We start from the raw sequence: 25,484 nt of genomic DNA, 5'->3' as shown, positions 1-25,484 counted from the left end.
GTTCACAGGACAAGAGCTATATGTCTCGAAATGCGAAGAAAGCAAAAGAGGGTAAGCACTTGCGCCTTCTGTCCTGACCCCGACCATTATTATTAAATTAATCGCTTAAAAAGACCAAATTGTCCATATGTAATGACTAAAACATCCTCGTCTATTTTGTTTTGTAATTTAAAATAATATAATAATATATAATAATAAACCTCACGAAATTATTAAGTGAGAGGCCTTCCTTCTCCTTCCTTGGGAGACCCTACAAAGAAAACGAGACGCGCTTATCGTCATCATCGTCTCTCCCGTGTGAAAAGTAAATGCTGTTGAGTAAATGCACAAAAACACACATTTTAAAAAAGAAAAATATAAAGAGAAAAAGACTAGAATAGCACTAAACCAAGTTTTTGTTCTCAAAATAGCACTCAATACTCAAAATCACAAAAATAAGTTTCATTAAAAAGGTAAATATACATTTATATCCAAACCTTAGGGTTTAGAGTTAAGGGGTGGGGTTTTGGAATTATAGTTTAAAATTTTATAAAAAATAAATACTAAAATAAAAATTAAAAATTAAAAAAAAAAAACAGTTTCAAAAAGTATTTTTAAATTATAAAAAGAAAATTTGAAAAAAAAAATAAAAAAAAAATTTCAAAAAAAATATTATAAAAATTTCGAATCTGAAAACATATAATCTGAACCTTTAAAAAAAATTCTTCTTTTTTATTTTTTTATTTTTATTTTTATTTATTTTTGTTTGTTTATTTAATTTTAAACCAAGGGTATTAGAGATATTTTACCTTTAATGAATGTCATTTTTGTGACTTTCTCCTTGGTGCTATTTTTGAGACATAAACTTAAAAATGTGCTATTATTGACAATTGCCCAAATATAAAAGTTGCTCACCTTGATAATTATAATAGTCTACTGAGTGATTTGATGAGTAGTTTAAGGTTCTTTCTGGTGGCTTCATCGCCTGTGAATCCTAGAATATCTGAGCTTATGCTCTACAATGAAACAATCAAGACCCCATGTTAAACATTTCTTTAACTTGTTCAGAGCTCTTACTTTTGTTGTCTAGCAAAGTTACCTCGACGTTCTTCAAAGTGTAAACCAGAGTGTAGATTGACTTCTGTATTAGTTCTGTATTCTCAGGTGTCAAAATCGACGAATGAACCTTTCTGCAATGTAACATAAGGTCAAGAAGATTTACATTCTCACAGTCATCTACCACATTATCTAATCACAGAGTTTATTTCTAAGTAAGTATTAGTGTATGTAAACGAGCTTTGACATATATATATTTTTTTTTTTGATCAAAAACTTTGACATATATATATGTGGTCCTAGTACTGCTTTAATATTGCCACAGACAAGTTTCCAATCCATACATTAACTGATAAGAAGCAGCACACTTTGGTTTCAGAAGATAAGAACATGCAAAAACGATCATCAACTAATGCAGATTTTAAAAACAATAGATCAAATCGGACACTTCATCTGATATGGTGCTAAAACTCAAAAAGATCTTTATGTTTTACAAAAAAAAGTTATTGTTCTCAAGTTAGTCCACAAATAGCACGTGAAGGCTATAAACTGAGATGCAATTCAAAGTTGACACTTGCACTGTGAACTTCCTCAGAAAGACTATCTAAAGTGTGGCTCTAACGATATACAGTCAATAATGCCAAGATTATTAGTAATAGTACCTAAAGCCTAAGTTTGGTGACTAAGAGTAAGAGCCATTACCTCATATCATCAGAAGCTTGGGTCAGGCTTCAAGTCAAACCCTCAACTTCCTTGAGCAAGCTGCTATCACGAAACTCAGACAGCAAAGGTTGAGCATCTTCAGCCATGGCTTGAATCTGTGACATCACTACATCAAAACCCAACGCTCACGCATGAGAAATACATTACATTTTTTTTTTAAATAAACTCTTCTCAATCAAAACGATTCACCAAAATAAACTCAAATCATCTTTTTGAGCAACGGCTTTGCATCTTCAATAACCGACACAACTCTCTCAGCAAGAGAAAACGCATTGGCAACACCAATCTCCTCCACATCGCGCCCCATACGAGTGAATATCCCAACTAGCTCATCTAAACTCACTCCTTGCTCTCCCTTTATCTTCTCCCTATCACAAACAATCAGACCTTCTTTGCCACACTCTTGATGCAGAGGCCCTACCGAAGGTTCCGGTATGGGATCCTTCGGCGTAATGTCGATCATAGTCTCCATAAGAAGACCAGACTGATTCACCTCAACCAGCGAGTTCCTAGGGATGATAATCTTATCATCTTCAATCTCAACAACAGCTTCAATGTTCTTCAAGGACGGATTAACCCGGATAACCGAACCAACGGTCACACCACGGATCCTAACCGGCGTTCCCGTGCAAATGCCTGAGGCTTGACTAAGCTCAAACACGGTCTGATACTTCCTGAACTTGGCACGCATTTGAAACCCTCTTAACCAAGCCCAGCTAAGAGCAAGAAGAGTAGCTCCGGAAACGAGAAACAAACCAACCCCACCTTCTGATGTTAGGAGTTTTCAAGGCTCCTAAGACAAATGTTGTAGTATAAATGATTGTCGAACCAGTTCTGAGAGATATCAAAGCACCGAGAATGCAAGTAATCACTTAATCTAAGTGCAACCAATGATTTAGATGGGTTTTTAAACTATGACTAATTAAAAGAAATAACTAAATGATACTTTCTTAACTAATGGAAAAGAGAACTCATGGATATAGGGATTAGACCTCGGGTGATCAAGTTTCGAACTAAAGATGGCAAACGATCAATCAATCTATTAACCTTAAGCTTGGACACAATCCTAAACAAACTCTATGTCTAGATGAATGTTCATTTACTTAACACAATTCAAACATCAAATGTCTTTGGTTGAATAATATGAAAGCAATCATAACTAGCAAGTCCAATGGCTATCTTAGCACCTCTAACAACAAATGTCTTTGGCAAAGTATGCTAAAAGCTAAGAAGAGTTGTCTCGGGCATTTCCTCGAACACCTTTCGGGGGGAAATGCCTAAGGTTCAACTACTGAGTGGCCAACTCAGAAGATGCTTTATGCTCACTCTACTAGCAAGGAAATATGAATGATCTACACTAAAACATCCTAGTTCTAACCTAATCACCCTCAATCTCCCTAACCCATGAATTCAAAAGGTGATTACTCACTAATCTCCATGATTCCTCTTAAATCCATGTTGGATTTCAGATTAATCATGTAGAGAAACACAGGAAATAGATAAGAACACAGAATTTCAATAATAAACTGATCAATTGATTCAAAGAGATGACTTTCCAAAGGTTTTTGGTGGTTTTTTCTAAGAACAAAGATGATCCCCCTCTTGGTGGCTCTTAGAGTATTAAAACATAGGTTTAGAAAATAAAAACGTGCATAATGAAATGACCAAAAGGCCCTTGAGAAATCACAAGTTCGAGCAGAAATAGAACGCGCAGCGACCTCAGCCCGTCGCTCCGACAAGTCGCTCCAGGCTTTGGGAGCGACCTCGCTGTGTCGCTGCGAGAGGTCGCTCCGGGCTCGTTCTCGCGTCTCCGGGTGATGAAAACGCGAGCGACTTCTCCCTGTCGCTCTGGTAAGGTCGCTCCAGGCTTCGGGAGCGACCTCGCTGTGTCGCTGCGAGAGATCGCTCCGGGCTCGTTCTCGCGTCTCCGAGTGATGAAACCGCGAGCGACTTCTCCCTGTCTCTCTGGTAAGGTCGCTCCAGTAGGAAGATCAGAGCGACTTGGTGGTGTCGCTCCGGACTGGTCGCTCCCATGCCTTGCTCGCCCAGTGACCACTCTAAACACTCCTTTTTGAGTTCCAAATGCCTCCAAGTGCCTCCAAGAACTCCATGTGGTACTCCAATACCTGATAAGGACTCATGTATGCAAAATGCAACCTAAACATGGCTAAATCCTAATCTATATGATCAAAATGCACATGGATGAATGGATAAAACAATAGAAATATGCAAGATATCACCTTCCCAAACACTTCTCTTACCAAACCCAAAATCACTCAGAGGTTTCAAAGTCTGTCTCCATATACTCCTCGGCACATCCAAAACAACCATGAGAGGGCTCTTCCCTTCTGGTTGACTGGAAGGGGATGCAGCTCTGATAACTAAACGCCTAGTTCTAGGTTTCGGTGGGAGATGAGGAAGCCCATTGGGATAAACTCAAGGGCAGACGATCATGGAAGATGATGACATTACAGGGCTCCCAATCATCTTTTATGTAGTAGAAGTTGCAATCTCTCCGAGCTGCAGCTGGTAAGAACATGTGAATTGCGTGAGACTTCCTTCTACTTTAATCAATTGAATTGCAAGTCGACATTAGGGTTTCTTGAGAGAGATTAGATAGAGATACTTGTGCTCGAAGTTTAATTACCGAACCGGTTGTCCTGAATCTGAGATTGACGTCAATAACTTTGCTGATGATCTCCCATGTGTTTATTTGTTATTTTTAAATAATAAAACAATAATTAAAATTAACTAATTCCGAACTGTAAAGGGAGGGGTATTTACGTAATAATTTAAAAGTATACAGTGAAACTGAACTAAAACTCTTTTATCTTCGCCCTTTGGAGGAGCGTTAAGACACAAAAGTGTTTGCTTTTGACCGTAAATGGTGGAATCAATTTTATTCATAAAGTTCAGCAAAAAGACTCTTCCTCATATGAATTGATTAATGTAATCTCAAAGACCAACAAAACAACTGCTTTGACCGTTTATGTTCTTTTGAGTAACATCAAGATCACAGCTTTTTTGCTCAACACACAAACAAAACATAAGATACGTCTTGAGATTCAGTTTATTAAAGGATTTAACTCTAGACCATCCATCACCAACCGACAAGCAGTAGCTTCAGAAGAGCCATTCTAATGAACAAACCGTTCTTCGCTTGTCTGAAGAAAGCAGCTATTGGATCAGCGTCCACATCCGCAGTGATCTACGCATATATAGAATTACACAGAGTGAGGATTTGTGTCAAGAAGAAGAAGTTAGATATAAACTCACTTCATTTAATCTCGGTAAAGGATGCATGATAACAGCATTCTTCTGCATCACTCCCAACAGTGCCTCGTCTACGATATACTTCCCACAAGCCGCTTTGTAAAGGTCAAGCCTATCTCCAAATCGCTCTCTCTGGATCCGGGTTTGATACACTACGTCACACTTTGATGCTACTTCCATCAAATCCGAACTTTCTTCCCATTCCACTCCATTTGATGTCAGATAGTCTTTTATATCATCCTAACCATTACCAATAAAAACATTTAAGCAACACACCAAATGATACTACTCTTCAAGTTTAGTAACACAAACCTTCATCTTAACAATTTCAGGGGAAACAAAGTAAATCTTCACGTCTTTAAATTTGGCAAGCAAGTATGCAAGAGACCTGACTGTTCTTCCGTTGGCAAGATCTCCAACTAAGTCTACACTTATCCCATCTAGCTTTCCTATTTCACTTTGGATTGTATACACGTCCAAGAGAGCCTTCACAACAGCAACAAAACCAATACATTTGTTCAGGATAACTAAAAACACTAATGATATTGATGAACGCAACAAACCTGAGTGGAATGCTCTTCAGGACCATCACCTGCATTAATGACAGGTATATTGGCAGTAGCTGCAGCTTTTTTAGCAGCGCCGCTTTCGAAATGTCGCATCACAATTATATCTGAATAACCCTCCACCGTTCCTATGGTATCTGAAAAAAGTGTCCCACACGAATTCAATTCAATCTAAACAGAATCAACATGTTAGATACTTTAGCTGACAAGATGGGATACCTTCTAGTGTTTCCCCTTTAGCAGCAGACGAAAACTCTCAAGCGTTCTCGGTAGTTAAGACTGCACCTCCCAGGCGCTTCATGGCGAATTCGAAGGAGAGCCTGGTGCGTGTGGAAGGCTCGTAAAAGAGGGTAGCCATTAGATAACCCTTCAGTATTTCACTCTGAGAAGAGCTCTTTTCTATCTTCTCCATTTCTCGTGCAACGTCGAAGATAGCACTTAGCATCTCCCTGTCAAACTCTTGTCCTTCGATCACATCACTGAGTTGAAACTTCTTCCCAGCTGTAAAGGCTTCCCTCGTCTCAACTTGCATAGCGTGACACCTGATTCCTTGGACCTGAGCAATACTTTTCTTGAGATATGGAGTCACACAAATCTTTGAGCTTTCGAGAGGACCCGAGAGATGATTGCTTGGGAACGCATTGCTGCAAGCTAAAGCTTTAGGAGAAACCAAGCTCCCGCAAAGTGTGGCTGAAGTAAGTGATGATGTGATAGACATTTCGTTGAAGGGATGTGCTTAGATACAACAACTTCAAGAATAGAACCTGCAAAGATTACATTGGTTTACTTATCTTACACATAACTTTACAGACACACCAAAAAAAAGCAAAACAAAAACAAAAACAGCCAAGTGCTTTTACAGTTGTGTCCGTATGATATGTCTAAGAAACCAAACATGCTTCAGTCCTGAATGCAAGTGTATAAAGGAAATATATTTTCTTTCACGGGTAGACTCAAAAACCTTCAATAATCTATTTAAAGTAGCCATAATCTTAATTAAGAAGATAATGATTATGCTTTCTCTTATCATAAACTTGCACAGACCTTAAGGATCGTTTAGAGCAGTGAGGTAGAGAGATGGTCAATCTATAACTATAACGCCCCGACCGTCCACGGCTAATGGACCACCCACTACCGCTCTCTCGGCCCGTGGGCCCCATCCCGTCTGACGTTCGGTCCGTTAATTTTCCAAAGGCTCGAAATCATTGTTTACTGACCCTGCAATCACCACCCGACCTTTCCCCGTGCTTTGGCCTCACTCACACGCTATCGCGAATCACTTCCCGATAGGTCACCCATCTTTCCACTACTCCAGCTCAAGCACGCTTAACTCTAGAGTTCTTTCAGGATGTGTTCCGGAAAAGGTAAGTCAACTTTGGTGACATAGGTAGCCAAATCAATTCTCTTAAGCCTTTCTATATATCACAACTCGGGATGTTACAATTCACCCCCTCTCAAAGAACGCAACGTCCTCGTTGCGCCCCCGACAGGTCTCAAGACGCCTCTCAGGTCGGAACTGAGATGGCTAACCAGCTCTGATACCACTTATAACGCCCCGACCGTCCACGGCTAATGGGCCACCCACTACCGCTCTCTCGGCCCGTGGGCCCCATCCCGTCTGACGTTCGGTCCGTTAATTTTCCAAAGGCTCGAAATCATTGTTTACTGACCCTGCAATCACCACCCGACCTTTCCCCGTGCTTTGGCCTCACTCACACGCTATCGCGAATCACTTCCCGATAGGTCACCCATCTTTCCACTACTCCAGCTCAAGCACGCTTAACTCTAGAGTTCTTTCAGGATGTGTTCCGGAAAAGGTAAGTCAACTTTGGTGACATAGGTAGCCAAATAAATTCTCTTAAGCCTTTCTATATATCATAACTCGGGATGTTACAATAACGCCGGGAGATAAATTACAGCTTCTTAAGTCAGAGAACTGACGATGGGAAACGCAGCGGCGGCCGGAGGAGGAGCGTAGGGATGATGAATTCGAGACGTTTTTTTTTAAGAATAGCGGAGGGAAAGAAGAAAAATAAAGCTTTTTCTTTTTGTTTTTATTAATGGGCTTTATTAGGCCCAATAAGTTTATTTATTCTCCTTAATGTGAAGCCCAACTAGATTTATTATATTTCATATTTACAATCTGACAACACAAAAAAGGAGAAATGTTGTGTACTAATTCGGAAATTTACATCGAAATCCTAACTTAACCTCTAAAGAATATACAAACATGGTCTGATCATCTCCCGGAAAAATATTCAATTAAACCTCCGGTATGCTGTGCAGAACCGGTGTCCATAACCGGTGATGGTTGCCTTCTTCAGTTTTACGATCAGAGCCGGTCAGGTCATGGACGTTGACTTGATTCAGTAGATCCTGGAGTTGCTTCTTCGTGAGCCTGATCTTGATCTCATGATGAGATGAGTTACTGTCTTGCGTGACAATTATTGTTTTACTAGCCTTAATGGATGTCGTCTTGGAGCAATGATGATGATGATGATCTTGTTCTTCTTCATGTTCTGTGATGAAATCATCATCCCAATCTTCACCAGACCAGTGCGTTTCTGACTCATGCCTTAGACAATTCCCCATTCTTTCCTTTTCGTTTCTTTGGAGGTAAAGTGTCTGGTTTAGAGATGATGATGGTTTATATAAAACGTAGGTAGAAAGGTGGTGGGATATTAAAATCATTAAAAGGAGATAAAGATTAGATCAAATACCACGTCAGATTTTATAGTACTTTTATCATACGTGGACATGTGTTTGTTGAACTCATCGTCACCAGCTTTTGCCATTTTTTTTCATTTTCGGCGCTTCGTTCCACGTGTCTTTCTCGGCTAGTCAGCTCGGCTTGGATATATTTGCTGGTTTTTGTTTTCCAGTGTGCCGGTGAAAATGCAGTGCCAAGCCCATGAATAAAGGAAAAAAGAAGAACTGAATGCCTAACGTGACATCTAAAGATAACAGAAATAACACGAAAAGTTTGTATAGGACATGACTAAAGAGGAACATGTATAAAGAATAAATAATGACAAGTCCAATCCTCCATTTTTCATTATTGCAGGAAAATTATTTGTTTATGAACAAAATTTCATGTTGTCCGTTTCTTAATGTTAAATTTAGTAATAATATATAATTTCCATCTAATTTTAGTAAACCACTAGCACTACTACTTAATATATAAAACCTATTTTAAAAAATATATCATTTTTTTAGAAATATAGATGGAGCCGAGCTAAGAGGAAGCCGAATGAAGTGAAGTGTGAACACGGCACTTGGGGAGGGATCTTCAAAGTGTGAACGCAACCAAAGGGAACAGAATCTCTGAGGCCAAAGATGCTCACCCCACAGTTTCAATTACTCGATTAAGCCATATGAGTACATATTATTATTAAACGCACGCACGTCTCCCACCTTTAACTTCCACCCATGGTTTTTCTATTACCTTTAATAATTCGGTTTACATAAGATTTCCTGCTTTATATTACTATTCAACTCCTGTTCTACATTAATCAGTACTATTATTTGTTTTACCAAAGATGATCCTTAAAATTCAGACTAATCGCAAGTTTTATTTATTATTCGTGGGAACATGTCAACTTTCACATACCAATCGATCTTAGTATCAGTTACCCTACAGACATACATATTCAAACGTAACTCAACAACTAATATACCATAAAATTCAGTCAAAAAAAAAACTAATATACCATAACTATCAGTTTCAAGAAAAAAAAAATATACCATAATTATTATTTATTGAAAGTCAAAATTTCAAAGTTGGTGTTACATCGAACTTATCCCACTACTAACTAGTTTCTTGTTTTTGTGTCTGTATCGCTGATCACACTATCTATAGACTCGAGATTTATTTTTCTAAATGAACTAGTTGTAGCATATATTGGTTGATCTATCGATCTACTGCACCTTTTAGGCTCTTGTTCTTATTGATTGTTAATTCAAATCGATTTGTAAATAAGATATAGAATCTTGGTGTTCATACCACTATATAGATACGACAAATGATCATCTCATTATTTATATGCTTTATATACATATCCGTATATATTCAGATTCTTATTTTAAGATTAGATACTACAATATATGTCGGCTATTAATGCAAGAGATGTAACACCATAGAATCTATAAATCATCTGTTACTTTGTTGCGGAATAGCACAAAAAGTATGAAAGTTAGCCCCATTCTCAAATTGCATTGACAACAGAGGATTGGTAGATTTAGCTGGCTGTTGGACTGCACTCTGCGAAGAAACATGTCTCCCACCTACAGGTATATGCTCAGGCCAACTGGCTCCTTGGATATTTTGGTCCCTGTGGCTGGCAAGGAATGACTATATATGTGTTCAACAACAAAGAGGCAACTCCGGAGATGATCATCACCAAGGCAGTAGCTGCGGCTCGAGAACGGCTGACAGAACAGAACCCAACCAAAGGACCTCATGCAGCAACGCACCACCCATAACCCAACCGACGAGCAAACACAACCCTGATCCAATCTGATGCTGCCTGGCGATGCGGCTTGGCTGGGTTATAGGAATGGGAGAAGACATGAACTCTTTCCTCGCACACTGTCGTTACGTTAACTCCCCGCTGGTAGCAGAGGGACTGGTTATACGAGAAGCTCTAATATGCAGCATTGAAAAAGGACTCCGTCATGCTCATGTATGCTGCGAGTCAGATTAACTCAAACTAATCAAGGCGCTCAACAAAGGCCCCCTGATGGCGGAACTCTACGGCATTGTAGCTGATATACTTTGTTTATCAGCAATTTTTGACTCTCTCTTTTATCTGGATTCAACGTTGTAAGAACAGATATGTCAATGTTTTGGCAAAACAGGCTCTCTAGAATGAATCTTCTGTAATGGCTCCTATGAACCTTGGAATTTAAGTTTAATGAAAAGTTGGTCTTACAAAAAAAAACTTATTAGTTTATAACAACTTGTATGATTGTTCGATCATTGATTCAAATAAACAACTCGTTAACATATATCCTACAAAAATTGACTATTCAAACTAAATTTTTTGTTATATATGATTTATATTGATTTGGTGACTAAGTCCACTTGAAGACTTATTGTTAGATTACTAATTAAGATCTAGTGTCTTTAGAGTTTCGACAAAATAGAAATGTAAGTTAAGATGAAAAAAAGATAAGAACTTCCGAGGCGTAAATACAACATTTTAAGTTATAATCAACATTTATTTATTTAATCAAAGATCCACCTAACATTCGCGCACACATCGCACGGTACCCACACATGCATATGTAACGAGCAATTAGATTTTGAACCGCGCTTAGAAAGCGTAAATTTATTTTTGAAAACTAAATAATTTTTTATATGAATTTCTATATAAAATAGTGTATTGATATGGACACATTTATCCAAAACCGGAGAACAACACTAAAACATAGAAATAGTGAGAACAGAAACCAAACGTTAAGAACTAATAATGCATCTATATTATTAAAATAGAAGTTATAATTTTTTTATGTGTGATATTTTAAATGAACCATCCTCTAGAAAGTTTCTTACATTATTTTTTTTGTATTTTCATAATAAAATTCTAACAACATATTTAATTCTCTTTTCATTTCATCATAATATTATTAGATATGCATAATTTCAAAAATATACTATTCCATCAATATATATTTGCATATAACTATTTATAATCTATTTCATAATAATAATAATAAAAATAATAACATTTAACCAAGATTGTCGTTCTCTCCGATATAGCTCGGTTGTAAAATAAACGTTAAAAAGTAACGTTAATAAACGTTACAAGTTTTTTTTATTGCTGGTATTTTGAATTAGATGGATGGTTGGGTTGTATTTCTTCGTAGATTGAGGATGAACAAGAGAAAACATATAGCTTTGTAGAAGAATAGATCTTAGGTTACTTAGGTTTCAAGTATGTCTTAGATCTAGGTTTAAACTGAAAGTAATAACACAATCAATTTAACGAGTTCCCGGCCCTCGGCACAGTACGTCTCGTGGGAGAACTTCTGCTTCCAAACTTCACTAGATCAAAGAGACTCTAGCAACACCAAATCAGTGTGCTAGATAGTTTGTTTACAAAGAACTAAATACTCCAAGCTAGAGAATACAACAAAGCCCTTAGATAATAGACTTAGGCCTAAGCTATGTATCTTGTATTGTTGTCTCATTCCTCTTGCTTATTGACTGATTGATTTGATCCTTCTTGCCGTAAACGTTCTCTGTGTTTCCTTATTGCTAACCTTAATCATCATACTTCACATTATATATGCTTTGTAGATGATTAGGTAAAGTAAGCTGGAGTGGGCTTGTGTCTTCTTGGCCCAAGGAGAGTGTTGCTGTCGCTGGCCCATGTGGAAATAGCTGAAGCCCAAAACCTTTCACAAGCTTGATTGCAATGTGAGGTATTTGCAATGGAAATGTAACCACCTTATCATGACAATCAACTTTTAATTTTTGCATCCCAAACACGAGGCAGAAAAACAACAACAGTTACGTAATAAAATAATAATAATTGAATCAACAGTGCCATGCAATAATTTCGCAAGTATCTGGAGTTTTCTAATCATGCACTAATCATTCAAAAACACCTATACCCCATAGGCGGACCTACGTTCACTTCACCCCTATAAATATCAATTATTCCCTGCTTCAGGCAATTTTGTTGTTAAATGTTAATTCATTTGGTTAAATGACAAAGTTGAACCCGGTAATATTAAATTTGAATTCCTTTTCTTTTTCTTCTTTTACTCAAAAGACGATTTCAAATACTCTTTTGAACCCACATTTTTAAAAATCTCTCTTTTCTCTTTTCAATTTTTTTTTTTGTAATTTGATTACAATTGCACCTTTTTTTTGTGTGCACATTGCACTATTTTACAATTGAACGGTTTTACAATTGATGGACAAACTCTCTCCGCAACATATGACCACAACAAAAAAATTTGCTTGCATCAAATACAAACCTAGTATAGAAGCCTTTAAACTCTTGACCACTAAGCCACATCGCTTCCACGTATAAAAAGTTATTCATATGATTGTGAAATGTATGAACTCACAGAGACTAAAATAAAAATAAATCATGTTTTAAAGAGATAAAAAAAATGTAGAGAAATTGTTTAAAATACCATATGTTGGCTATCATTTAAAAAAAATACATTCAATAAAAATACACTAACATTTGAGTTTAGAGTTTATTGATTATTGTTTAGAATTTAGTATTTAAAGGGTAGAATTGAGTTTATACACTTTTAAAAATGATTATTAAACATTTATAAATAATTTAGTATTTTTCAGCAAAAATTTAAGGTATTTATGAAAGTAGTCATCTTTTAAAAATAATTTTAAAATGGTATCAAATTTGTGGTAAATTAGAATTTCCCTGAAAGTGTATTAGAATGTAAAATCCTTCAAAAAATAATTAAAAGGATAAATAGCGTTAAGATCCTCTAAGACCATCTCCAATGGCTTACTCTTCTTTTTACTCTAAAATATAGTAAAAAATAGAGTGATGAACAAAAAAAAAACAAATTACTCTATATTTGGAGTAAACCTATTTTTCACTCTATTATAGTAAGAAATAGAATGCCATTGGAGCATTTTTTAATCTAAACTCTATTTTAGAGTGAAAAATAGAGTAGGGTTGGAGATGCTCTAAAGCTATAAAACTAAGGGTATGACTGGTTTTCCCGCTACCACCCGCGAACGCAGCTTTTGCGGTTGGTAGCGGTTGCTGACGTTTTGCAACAATCGCTCAAACCGCTCTAAACCGCTCCAAATCGCTCCAAATCGCTCTGAACCTCATAAATTCAAAAGCTGGTTCCAGCTAGCGTTTGCGGTTGCGGGCGTTTGCGGGAGGATAAAAAAAAATTATTTTTTTTCCAAGCAATATAAATACAAAAATAAAAAAATTCAATAAAAAAATTAAACTGAAATTATAAAAATGCTAAAATATATCAATTAAATTTTAATTAATATTATAAAACTTTAAAATAAAAATATTTTCTATATTTTTAAAAAATTTAAACTATAACTTTCTAAATATAAATTTTATATTTATTATAATATTATTATTTTTGATATTTTTATAATTGTATAAAATGTAAATATTGTTAATTTATTATTTAACTGCTGCTGCATTTGGTAGTTAACCAGTCATAAGTATCCCGCAAACGCACAAATTTCTAACCGCATAACCAGTCGTACAAATCTCTTAAAACCGCTAGAAACCGCAACCACCCGCATCCGCAAACTCCCGCAACCGCAACCGCAACCGCTGCAGTTAAACCAGTGAGGCCCTAAATAATAAAATATAATAACTCCAATAAAAAATTATGGGTCCATCACTGTCTATCCCACTTTGCTATATAAAGTCTCACCAGTCTATGTTCTCTACACTTCATTAACTAGATACCTTAAAATATGAGTAATCACTACACAAACACCGTTTCTACTGTTTTACTCTTGTTTTTCCTCTTCATATCCTCTGCCTCTTCAAGTTCCTTTATACGACAATACACTGATGGCTTCAACAAAAACTTTCAACGTATGCAATCTCTTTTGCACTTAGATCTGATCCAATACTTCCATAAACCATTTTTTATTTGTGTGTTTCTAGTGTTTAGACTCTGTACTTTTTAATCATTTGTGACACATCCTCTGCTGTGCATCTTTTAAGTACTGTGTTTTCTGTCTATAAACAGAGGAGAATGGAGCAGTACCAGACTCAATCCGGGGAGAAGCGCATTACTTACGTCAACATGAACAAGAGATCTCATCACGTGACTATAAACTCTCAGCTTCAAACACAGTGAAGGGTCTAAGAGACCGTCCTCCATCTTCTTACTCTTTGAAGATGGAGTCTTTTAACACGCTCCTCAAGTCAACCAACGCAGACAAATATGTTTCACGTCCTTTCTCAGCCGCTGGCTATAAGTGGTACTTTTGATAGTCTGATTCGTTCTTCACTCAAATTATATATACTAAAAAATCTTCTATGGGGTCTCAAAAACAAACAGGACACTTGTTGTGTACCCAAACGGGAACAAGAATGATAATGGTGCAGGGTTCCTTTCGCTTTATGTAGCCATAGACAACTCAACACTCTCTCCACACCAAGAGGTTTTCGTGGATCTCAGGTTTTACGTGTTCAACAGGGTAGAGAAGAAGTACCTCACGATCCAAGGTCTTTTTCTAATTCTAAAACACCCCAAGAAAATGTGGTCTTTCAACTTTTTTTTTTTTAACAACACAACAAAATGTGGTCTTTTAACAAAATGTGATGTATTTAAGCAGAGCGGGTTTGGAGCAATATGAAACATTAGCTTTGCATCCCAAATTATTAAAAAAATTAATAGCCATATAAACCATTAAATTATTAAAAACATTATTAAAATTTCTTACTAAATTGTGGTTTCTAAAATCTCAAAATGGCCATGTATTTTGTCAGATACCGATGGATGGAGGTTTAGTTACTTCAAAACGATGTGGGGGTTCTCTCAGGTTCTCCCTGTTAATACATTTAAAGACTCGAACAACGGATACCTTTACGATGGAGATCACTGCGAGTTTGGTGTTGATGTGACCACTCCCACTGTCTTTAAAGAATCAGAACTTTTCACTGTTACTGACAAGTTCTATAACCCGAAGTACACATGGAGTATTCAGAAGTTCTCCACCTTGCTCGAAGATAGTTACTACTCTGATGTGTTCTCAATCGGAGGAAGAAGATGGTGAGTCCACACAATTTCAAAACTAAAGCTCTTTTGCTTTACTTAATGTATATATATAGTGCATGGTCGTGACAAATATTCCATATGTTGATCAGGAATATAAAAGTGTATCCGGGTGGTTGTGCCACGGGAAAGGGAAAAGCTGTATCCATGTTCCTTATCCTTAATGCGAACGAGAAATTCAGACCCTATGAGAAAATTTATGTTGGAGCCAAGCTTCGAGTTCTTAACCAACGCAACTTCAATAGCGTCGAAAAGCAAAGTAAGCAGATGATATGTATTATCTACACATATTCATGACTATAGATAGATACATGAGGGATGACTAATTGTTTAATTTCTTGTGATCTTTTTCTCTTTTTTTTTGGCAGTTGATAATTGGTACAATGGTCCGGGATATGGAGATGGATCTGGTTGGGGTTATTATGAATTTATTCCATTCTCTGATCTCAAAGATTCATCAAAGGGTTTTCTTGTGAATGATGTGTTGATGGTTCAAGTCGAAATTGAAGCCATTTCTTCAACCAAGTATTTCCCTAGTTAGATTTTATCTAACCATGGATGGAACTTTCAACTACATGTGCGTTTGCTTTGTCATCAAAACCACCTAAAATAAGAAGTTTGTGTTTGCTTCAATAAATGAAGTTTGTATTCTTATGCATATATCAAAACATCATCTCTTCTCTTCCATGTACCAATAATTTTAAAAGACGTTTTACTATATAAAAGAAAATTTAATATATGCTTTTTAAATATTACTTGTGTTCATGGAAAGATCGTGTAATATTATATAAACAATGGTGAAAACAACAACTCGAATTTGATTCTACAAAATCTGAATGATTTGTTTTAGTGAGGAATAAAATAATAATATCCAAAGGCTTATCTGTATAAACATCTATTTTATGAAACGTGAGAGAGACACTTTGCATTTGCCATTGCAAACTAGGTCAAAGAAATATAATTTAATAACATTATCATGTGAAACTTTTTTTTCTTTGAAACACAACAACTCGAACTTGATTCTACAAAATCTGAATGATTTGTTTTAGTGAGGAATAAAATAATTACATCCAAAGGCTTATCTGTATAAACATCTATTTAATGAAACGTGAGAGAGAGACGTTGATTTTGCCATTGCAAACTAGGTCAAAATAATAAAATTTGTTAACATTATCATGTGAAACTTTCATTGATTAGCTTTTAGGTTCTTATTGCATCTCGAAGCATCGACCTCTCACTATATATACAAGTGTCCCTAGTCTCTGTTCTGCACACCTCTTTCACAACAAAACCTTAAAAGATGATAAGTCACTACAGAAACACCATTTCTGTTGTTTATCTCTTGGTTTGTTGTATCTTCATTACATCTTCTTCTGCAAGTTCCTTCCTACGACAATTCACAGATGACTTCAACACAAATCTTCAGCGTATGCAATCTTCTTTGCTCTTGGATTTTGATCAATTTTTCAAGAAAATCCATTTATGTCATTTTGATTCTGTATTGAAACATTTTAAAGTAACATCCTCTATTTTCTGTCTCCAAACAGAGGAGAATGGAGCAGGACCAAATCCAAACGTGGGTGAAGCAGATCACTTACATCAACATCAAGAGATCTCATCACGTGATCACAAAGTCTCAGTTTCAAGTACGGTGAATGGTCTAAGAGATCGTATTCCATCTTCATACTCTCTCAAGATGGAGTCTTTCAACAAGCTCCTTAACTCACCTTACACAGAGAGATACCAATCTCGTCCTTTTACAGTTGGTGGATACAACTGGTAATTCAATATTTTAATTTGCTTGAATCACATCTTATAAACAGGACTGGTCTGGGCATAACCAAATAAAACATTCATTTTAATCCCTAAATTTTAAAAAATTAATAAACATAACCTCCAAATTATATTAAAAATTATTGAAATCTATACTAAAATGTTTATAACCTATAAAATCTTGGAACTGTCCCTACTTATATACTGATGGATCTCAAAATGCAATATGCATACAGGACACTTATGGTGTACCCCAATGGTAACAAGAAGGATAGTGGTTCAGGGTACCTTTCACTTTACGTAGCCATAGACAATTCAACTCTCGTCGCTGGACAGCAAGAGGTTTACGCAGATCTCAGATTTTACGTATTCAACAACAACGAGAGGAAGTACTTTACTATCCAAGGTAAATAATGTAAATCTTTTTACCAACAAAAATTATTTTCTTTACATTGGAACCGGATTATACATGATCAATTTGGTCTACTGATTCAACTGCGGTCCGGGTCGGGTATAAAAACAATGATGCTATGTTACTTCAGATACCAATGTGTGGCGTTTTAATGTCTTCAAAACGATGTGGGGATTCTCTCAAGTCCTCCCTGTTGCTACATTCAAAGACCCGGCAAACGGATACCTCTACGATGGAGACCACTGCGAGTTTGGTGTTGATGTGACCATTCCCACTACGTATCAAATATCAGAACTTTTCTCTATTGCTGACAACTTCTATAACCCCAAGTTCACCTGGACCATTAGGGGATTCTCCACGCTGTTCAAAGATACTTACTACTCAGATCTGTTCTCCATTGGAGGGAGAACTTGGTGAGTGTTCATCATTTCAAAAAGAAAAGCTCTGTTTTAGATCCTTGAGTAGCGGCACGTGTAGTAGTTAACAAGTATTAAATGTGATGATCAGGACTATACAAGTGAATCCAAGTGGTCGTGGCACGGGAGCAGGAAAAGCCTTGTCCATGTATCTTAACCTTGATGTGAATGAGAAATTCAGACCCTACGAGAAGATTTATGTTCGAGGCAAGCTTCGAGTTCTTAACCAACGTGGACTCAATAACATCGAAAGGCAACGTAAGCAAATGATATATGTATATCGATATGTAGACATACCATGTCATGGCGATAACTAATTGTTTCTTTTTATTTTTGGGCCAGTGGATATCTGGTACCAGGGTCCAGGTTATGGAGAATACAGCTGGGGTTACCATGAGTTTATCTCTTTCTCCGATCTCAGAGATTCAGCTAAGGGTTTTGTTGTGAACGACGTGTTGATGGTTCAGGCCGAACTCGAGGACATTTCTTCAACCAAGTACTTACCTAACTAGATTGTCTCTAGCCGAGGAACATGTTGTGCCTCCATGTTTTTGCTTTCTCATGAGCCATCTAATAATAAAAAGAGTGTTTGTTTTGTTTTGTTTTGTTGTTGTTCTCATAGAAATATCAAAACATCACCGGTCAGTTATTATTCTTAATTATCTCAAAATATTGAAGATTTAAGCACAGGCTAGTCCTTTTCACCTTTGACTTGAAAACGAAATGAAGTTTTATTTCTTTTTTCTTTTTCTTTTTTTTATTAGAAAGGATACAAAGTCATTCATGATCATGTCAACTCTGTTGAGTATCTTGTCTCATCAAGCATACAGAGAAGTCACCTTTTTAAGAATTATAAAACAAAACAAACCATTAGTCCACCTTCCTAACAAACTGGTTTAACTCTATACAGATTTTAACCTCCTCTTACCGAGCTGACTTCAAACCGTGATTCCTTTTGACCGAGATCACCACTTAACCAGCTCATCAATGAGCTTAAATCAGCACCTTGGCGTGGTTAGGTATACGTCAATTTCTAATCGAAGAGGATGTTACAATTCTAAATTAAAAACCATCTAAGAACTGAAAATCATGTAAAGGGTTTCTTATCAAATAATGTACTCAATACATATCAAGTCAACAGGAAATCACTTATTCTTGATTAAGCCAATGGGGCTTTAGATTTTGCAACCAACCTAATGGTTTATAATCCGCAACAAAATAAAAAGTACGTTAAGAATGAACTGATGAAGATAAGCCTCCCAAACCATGGTTTCCTCTTTATTTATTTTGACAGAGATTGAGGCTGTTTTAGAGTACTGCAATACAATCGATCTCGATCTTGGCTTTTAGTGGCAAAGCCGCCACTTGATATGTGGATCTTGCTGGAGGATCATTTCGGAAGTCTGCACCAGAATGAAAAATAGTTCAGAAACCACTACACAACCAGTAACTACGCATGTAACACTAAAGTATCTTTTTAAAACAACTCACATTTGCCGTATATGTCGTTCACTTTCTTGAAGTCAGCCAAGTCAGCAAGCCTATGACAGAAAAAAACAAAAGATATCAATAACTGTAAGTATTTAGATTCAAAACTCAAATGGATAAATGATCTTTGTTGAAACAAAAACGTACATGATGGTTGTCTTTACCACGGCGCAGTAACTAGCACCACCAGCTTTCAATATCTCCCCCATGTTCTTGAGTAGCTTCAATATTCCAAAAACAAATGCAATTTGAAGACTAATATTACCAAACCAAGCAGTTCAAAAGTAAAACCTCATAAGTTCCAGAAACTAATCCCAACTTGAGTTAGGCACATTAGTTATATTATTCATTTATTATATTTTCACCCTTCATTTGTCAGACAACATTACTAAACACAACAGATCAGCTGCAAGTGAGAAAGTACTGTATACAAAATCAATCTTTAAAGAGACCAATGTGACAGTTTAAAAGCTACTTTACCTGGTAAGTCTGATCTTCAACGTCGTCCGATATAAACTCTCCAGTCTACGCTCACAGAAAAAAAAAAAGATTTTCTTTATGCAGGTTATACAATAAAGTGATAAACTAAAGCCGAGCGAGTAACAAACCTCAGGTATAAGTCCAAGAACACCTGAAACAAAAACGAAACCGTTGGCTTTGATGGCCTGAGAGTACGGTCCTACAGCAGGTGGTGCTTTATCTGTAGACACAACTTCCTTCTTACCTGAACATTTTTTACATTCAAAACTATCAAACACAGACCCAAGACTAATAATAACCAGATGAATTCACAATAAACGAGATAAAAAAAAGTCAACGCTTTTGATCCGGGCATTCAAAAAAATCAAACTTCAAGAACGTACGAATGATGGGTAAGTGGTTATCATCAGAAGCAGAAGCTGAGATAGAGAGTGAAGCGAAAGAAGAAGAGCTCGAAGAAGACATTCTGAAAAGGGAAACACCAGCGAGTGTTGCACCTGCGGCGACCAATGGGGTACGAGTAGAAGAGCGAAGTGCGACGGAGAGGTCGAGAGTTGGAGCGTTTATTGATCTGAAGAGCGACCAAATTATTTAACTTTCTCTGCGTCAAGAGGTACAAAAAGGACTCACGCCAAATAGTACAAGAGAGAGAGATTTAGAGAGAGAAAAAGGTAGGTGAAGACGAAGAAGAAGAATAGTATTATTATTATAAGACTTTATGCCGATCGGAATTTACGCAGATGATTCTCGTGTCGTGTCTTTTACTCCTATGTCTTCTTCCTGGCTGTTCGAAAAGTTTTTTATTTATTTCTGAGTTTACCACCATTAGTTAGGTTATATATAAAACAGTCTCTTGACCCACGGGGCCATGAGTTTATCCATGCCATGTCCATTTTATTCTCATCGATATGTGAATTCCTAGGGACAAATACATGTTTGATTCCTCATCGATATGGAATATGTACAAGTGTGTTATGAAAGTCGCTTGCCTAAGCAACCACTCATCTTTGCAAAATCATATGGAGTATGTGGTATGTGGCTACATATCTCTAGCTTTCTTCTTGCTTGTCTTTCTTTCCAGTCCTTGGCACCCAAGAAATGTATATTAATTAGTGGTGAAACCAAAAACTTTTTGCAGTGGGTCAAATTTTTTTTATGGGGTCATATTTTCATTTTTAATGGGATAAATGAAAATTTAAGTAAAAGTAAATATTTAAATTTTCTTAAATAAAAATAAATATTTTTTTAAAAAATAATGGCGTCAGCTGACCCACTCCTTAAACACGCTTCCACCCCTGATATGCATTAAGGTTACAAATGTGATGATGAAATTATAATTATGTCGTGTGATTCAGAGATGAATTTGGTGAAAATTAATCACATGTAAGCAAATCGAACAACTAAAAAATGTTCAATGACTTGATCAACTATATCATTCAAATCATGAACTTTCAAATTTTCTTGAAATAAAACCCGAAAACAAAAAGAAATATATTCAACATTTGTTAATGAGTCATATTAATCATAATTCTTTTGTTGGTCGTACCATTCTAGTCATGACGTAAATCAATTGACTAACAATAGTAAGCTTAAAATGGCTTTTAAATTTGATGTTTTTCTTGGCAAAAATATAAATCAACACTTTTCTCATAAAATGAATTTTAAATTTTGAAATAAATTTTTTCATAACTATAAAACTAATAAAAAATAGAAACTATTCAAACCAAAATATAATTTAAAAAAAAATCAAAAGCAAATTTTTATAATTTTTATTTATATTCTAAAATAATTAGTTAACATGCCATTAGTTAAGTAATTAGTTGTGAAATTATTTTGAAGAAGTTTCTAATTATTTATGATCAATTTCCATAACTATTTATTTAATCCAATTGGATATGTTTTATAGTTTTACTATTTTATTTTTTTGAAATGTTAATGATTCCCAAACGAAAAGAGTCATTGGTGATGGATTATTCATGATTCTTTCTATTTCTAAGAAAAATCTTCCAAAAAAAAATTATTTAATTTTGATAAGTGTATTACATGATTCCTTCTGTTTTAATGAAGAAGAAGTTTCACCAAAAGCTGTTTAAGAAGAATAATTTCACCAAAAAACTGTAAGGTCCAAAGTGTTACTACATCAACAGAATCATGAAGAATCCATGTAGGCATCTACTATTAATTTTCTTTGTATGAGAATCAATAAATAGAATATTATTTTACAAGCAAATTTAAAATTTTGACAATAAAATTATGAAACATAATCCAATTAGTACTATATGAATATTTACAAAAGTGATTCATGGTTATCGTAAATAATTAGTAAACTAATGATACTTAAATAAAAAATTTATAATATGAATGAAAATTATATAAATTTTATTTTGAATAATAATGATGATAGTATTTTTATTTATTCAATGTTTTTATTTATAAAATGTTATAGTTGTTAATTAATTTATTCTAAAAGTTAAAATCTAACTTTTTAGAAAAAGCGTTGATTTAAAAAATAAATAAATTTATAATATAAATTAAAAAGAAAATTTTAATAAATAAAAAGTGTTTGTTTAGTTTATATAAAAATTGTTGTTTTATTTCAACCAAATTTGAAAATTTATGATTAAATGATATTTTTGAATATATATAAAAATTATAATTTTTGGTGAAAATGCTAATATTAAAAATCTGAGCATTTTAAGTAACAATCTTGTTTACTCTAAACAGAATTTAATCTCCTCTTACCGAGCTGACTTCAAACCGTGATCCGTTTTTGACCGAGATCACTTCTTAATCAGCTCCTTAACCAGCTCCGATTGGGAACACAATCAAAACTATTTAGTCACATTTGGCGTGGTTACGGTTTTTGTCCTCTCACTTTCAAAACGAACGGAGATATAATTCTAAATTAAAAAAACCATATAAGAACCTTAAATCTTAAACGGTTTCTTATCAAATATTGTACTCAATACATATCAAGTCAACAGGAAATCACTTATTCTTGATTAAGCCAAGGGGCTTTAGGTTTTGCAACAACCTAATGGTTGAAAAGTACGTTAAGATGAATTGATAAGATAAGCCCCTAAACCATGCTTTCATCTTATTTGTTCTGACAGAGATTGATGCTGTTCTAGAGTACTGCAATACAATCGATCTCGATCTTGGCGTTTAGTGGCAAAGCCGCCACTTGATATGTGGATCTTGCTGGAGGAGCATCTGGGAAGTCTGCACCAGAAAGAAAAATAGTTCAAAATGTTTCCCACCAACTTTAAAACCATTACAACTATGCATTTTGAACAAAATTTGAAGACTAATGTATCTTGTTAAACAACTCACATTTGCCATATATTTCGTTCACTTTTTTGAAGTCAGCCAAGTCAGCAAGCCTGTGACCAAAAAAAAACAAAGATATAAATTTTGTATTTTTAGATTCAAAAATCATGTGAATAAATGATCTTTGTTGAAACAAAACGTACATGATGGTTGTCTTCACCACGGAGCAGTACTTAGCACCACCAGCTTTCAATATCTGCCCCATGTTCTTGAGTACCTTCGATATTCCAAAAACAATCACAGAAGCAATATTTTTTTTTTTTTTGCACTCACAGAAGCAATTAAACCTTGCTATATAGCTACGTACACTAGAACTTTATTTTGAAAACTAATATTTACCAAATCAGCAGTTCAAAAGTAAAACCTCATAATTTCCAGAGACTAAACTCAGCTTGAGTTAGGCACATTAGTTATATTATCCATTACATATTAACCTTTCACTGGTCAAACAACATCTATGGCAAATCTAAGAACCCATTTACTTTGGATAAAAATCACTAAACACAACAAAGTTGAAAGTGCATGGGAAAGTACTGTGTAAGCAAAAGTAGTCTTTAAAAAGACCATGGTGACAGTTTAAAAGCTACTTCACCTGGTAAGTCTGATCTTCAACGTCGTCCGAAATAAACTCTCCAGTCTACACACACGAAACAAAATGAGAAATTAAGAAGCCGGAGAGTAATGGTGAATTTACTCTATGCATGTTACATAATAAACTAAAAAGACGTGAAACAAACCTCAGGCACAAGTCCAAGAACACCTGAAACGAAAACGAAACCGTTGGCTTTGATGGCCTGAGAGTATGGTCCTACAGCAGGTGGTGCTTTATCTGTAGACACAACTTCCTTCTTACCTGAACATTTTTAGATTCAACACTTTCTCACACTGACCCAAGACTAATAATAACTTGATGCATTGAAGATAAACGAGATAAAAGAAAAGTCAACGCCGGGGTTTAGCGAAACTAGTTCAAGAATCTTTAGGATCGGGTTATTTTGTTCGAGTCAGTTTGTAATCTAATCCTAATTCCTTTGGGTTAATTTATAAAATTTCTTTTAAAAAAAGTCAACGCATTCTATCAAAACTATAAGGACGTACAAATGATAGGTAAGTGGTTATCATCAGAAGCAGAAGCTGAGACAGAGAGTGAAGCGAAACGAAGAGAGCTCGAAGACATTCGGAAAATGGAAACACCAGTGGACGTTGCACCAGCGGCGACCAATGGGGTACGAGTGGAAGAGCGAAGAAGTGAGGCGGAGAGGTCGAGTGTTGGAGCGTTTATGGATCTCATGACGGACCAAGTCATTTCACTTTCTCTCTCAGGCAGCGTCAAGAGTTACAAAAAGGACTCGGAGCAAATTAGTAGTATATAGAGACAGATTTAGAGAGAAATGTAGGTGAAGACTGAAGACGAAGAAGAATAGTTCGTACTTATTATTATTAGAAGACTCGATGGGATATTGGATTTAACGCACATGATTCTCGTGTCGTGTCTTTTACTCCTCCTTTGTCAACTTCCCAACTCTTTGTTCGAAACGTTTTAATATTATTATAAGACGCGATGGGATCTCGGGTTTAACGCTCATGATTCTCGTGTCGTGTCTTTTACTCCTTCTTTTGTCTTCTTCCCAACTCTTTGTTCGAAACATTTTAGTACTACTATAAGACTTGATGGGATGAGGATCTCGGATTTAGCGCACATGTTCTTGTGTCGTATCTTTTACTCCTCCTTTGTCTTCTCCCAACTCTTTGTTGGAAACGTTTTTGACATTTCCGTCCCCGATTATATGACCGATGCGATCGGATTTTTCATTTTACAGTTAAAAATTAATTATAGTCATCAGACCCACTGGGCCATACAGCCCATGAGTTTATCCATAACATGTCCATTTTATTCTCTACGAGGGCAAACAAAAACCGGTTTAATCTTAAACTACAGGGAGTAGAAAAGAAAGGTTTCAATTTTCAACGCCGGTTTATCGAGTTATATCCGAGTTTATAACAGTATGGGCCGAATGAGGAGGTGAAAAGCCCATCAGACTATATATACATATTTGAGATTGCTTGGGCTTCCATCCATCATCGTCCCTGAATCGGCTTTGATATTTTTTTTTGGCAAGCAATAATGAGAATTAAACCTACCTAGGCATGCGCATTCGAGGTCCCAATCGGTTTTCGGTTTTATCCAATCGGGTTTCGGTTTTTCGGGTTTATCAAAATCAGCCCCATTCA

The 25,484-nt window shown here is 35.7% G+C and overlaps 4 protein-coding genes and 2 pseudogenes across 6 annotated transcripts; 2 read left to right on the top strand and 4 right to left on the bottom strand.

The window, feature by feature from the left end:
* Positions 1-50: 50 nt before the first annotated feature.
* LOC106366393 lies at positions 51-5,906 on the bottom strand (annotated as a pseudogene).
* On the bottom strand, positions 4,859-6,842 carry LOC106379552 (annotated as a pseudogene).
* A 1,017-nt stretch (positions 6,843-7,859) lies between these two features.
* On the bottom strand, positions 7,860-8,189 carry LOC106366387. Its single transcript, XM_013805990.2, has one exon. The coding sequence runs from the start codon at positions 8,187-8,189 to the stop codon at positions 7,860-7,862; it is 330 nt and encodes a 109-aa protein (XP_013661444.2).
* Positions 8,190-13,995: 5,806 nt separating this feature from the next.
* LOC106346142 (probable inactive serine/threonine-protein kinase fnkC) lies at positions 13,996-16,090 on the top strand. The gene is made up of 6 exons (XM_013785400.3): positions 13,996-14,164; positions 14,322-14,556; positions 14,637-14,803; positions 15,068-15,350; positions 15,446-15,612; positions 15,722-16,090. Exons 1-6 carry the CDS (start codon positions 14,041-14,043, stop codon positions 15,892-15,894), a joined length of 1,149 nt encoding a protein of 382 aa, XP_013640854.2. The 5' UTR covers positions 13,996-14,040; the 3' UTR covers positions 15,895-16,090.
* Positions 16,091-16,606: 516 nt separating this feature from the next.
* LOC106346131 (probable inactive serine/threonine-protein kinase fnkC) lies at positions 16,607-18,660 on the top strand. The gene is made up of 6 exons (XM_013785388.3): positions 16,607-16,780; positions 16,901-17,132; positions 17,363-17,532; positions 17,669-17,951; positions 18,046-18,212; positions 18,297-18,660. Exons 1-6 carry the CDS (start codon positions 16,654-16,656, stop codon positions 18,464-18,466), a joined length of 1,149 nt encoding a protein of 382 aa, XP_013640842.2. The 5' UTR covers positions 16,607-16,653; the 3' UTR covers positions 18,467-18,660.
* A 381-nt stretch (positions 18,661-19,041) lies between these two features.
* LOC106379534 (reactive Intermediate Deaminase A, chloroplastic-like) lies at positions 19,042-25,142 on the bottom strand. 3 transcript variants are annotated; one of them, XM_048737724.1, is made up of 6 exons: positions 24,351-25,141; positions 23,990-24,105; positions 23,845-23,889; positions 23,396-23,469; positions 19,446-19,495; positions 19,042-19,357 (listed from the first exon to the last, which is right to left on the bottom strand). In XM_048737724.1, the coding sequence occupies exons 1-6, from the start codon at positions 24,556-24,558 to the stop codon at positions 19,263-19,265; spliced, it is 588 nt and encodes a 195-aa protein (XP_048593681.1). In that variant the 5' UTR covers positions 24,559-25,141; the 3' UTR covers positions 19,042-19,262. The 3 variants fall into 3 exon arrangements, with proteins under 3 accessions (XP_048593681.1, XP_048593686.1, XP_048593680.1); XM_048737729.1 differs by lacking the exons at positions 23,396-23,469; positions 23,845-23,889; positions 23,990-24,105; positions 24,351-25,141 and adding exons at positions 19,590-19,663; positions 19,923-19,967; positions 20,051-20,166; positions 20,306-20,777; XM_048737723.1 differs by lacking the exons at positions 19,042-19,357; positions 19,446-19,495 and adding exons at positions 22,828-23,144; positions 23,256-23,305 and having other exon boundaries at positions 24,351-25,142.
* Between the last annotated feature and the right edge of the window lie 342 nt (positions 25,143-25,484).

This window comes from Brassica napus, chromosome A1 (genome assembly GCF_020379485.1).
Source record: "Brassica napus cultivar Da-Ae chromosome A1, Da-Ae, whole genome shotgun sequence".
Lineage (NCBI taxonomy): Eukaryota > Viridiplantae > Streptophyta > Magnoliopsida > Brassicales > Brassicaceae > Brassica > Brassica napus.
Note: the sequence above shows the minus strand (reverse complement) of the source record. Positions and strands in the feature narration are given on the sequence as shown.

Coding starts and splice junctions, on each gene's coding strand:
- LOC106366387 (XM_013805990.2), bottom strand. CDS start 8,189: ATGGGGAATTGTCTAAGGCATGAGTCAGAAACGCACTGGTCTGGTGAA.
- LOC106346142 (XM_013785400.3), top strand. CDS start 14,041: ATGAGTAATCACTACACAAACACCGTTTCTACTGTTTTACTCTTGTTT. Junction 14,165..14,321: donor CTTCAACAAAAACTTTCAAC/GTATGCAATCTC, acceptor GTCTATAAACAG/AGGAGAATGGAGCAGTACCA. Junction 15,613..15,721: donor CAATAGCGTCGAAAAGCAAA/GTAAGCAGATGA, acceptor TTTTTTTGGCAG/TTGATAATTGGTACAATGGT.
- LOC106346131 (XM_013785388.3), top strand. CDS start 16,654: ATGATAAGTCACTACAGAAACACCATTTCTGTTGTTTATCTCTTGGTT. Junction 16,781..16,900: donor CTTCAACACAAATCTTCAGC/GTATGCAATCTT, acceptor GTCTCCAAACAG/AGGAGAATGGAGCAGGACCA. Junction 17,133..17,362: donor ACAGTTGGTGGATACAACTG/GTAATTCAATAT, acceptor ATATGCATACAG/GACACTTATGGTGTACCCCA.
- LOC106379534 (XM_048737723.1), bottom strand. CDS start 24,558: ATGACTTGGTCCGTCATGAGATCCATAAACGCTCCAACACTCGACCTC. Junction 23,890..23,989: donor TTCTTGGACTTGTGCCTGAG/GTTTGTTTCACG, acceptor TCGTGTGTGTAG/ACTGGAGAGTTTATTTCGGA. Junction 23,470..23,844: donor TTGAAGATCAGACTTACCAG/GTGAAGTAGCTT, acceptor GGAATATCGAAG/GTACTCAAGAACATGGGGCA.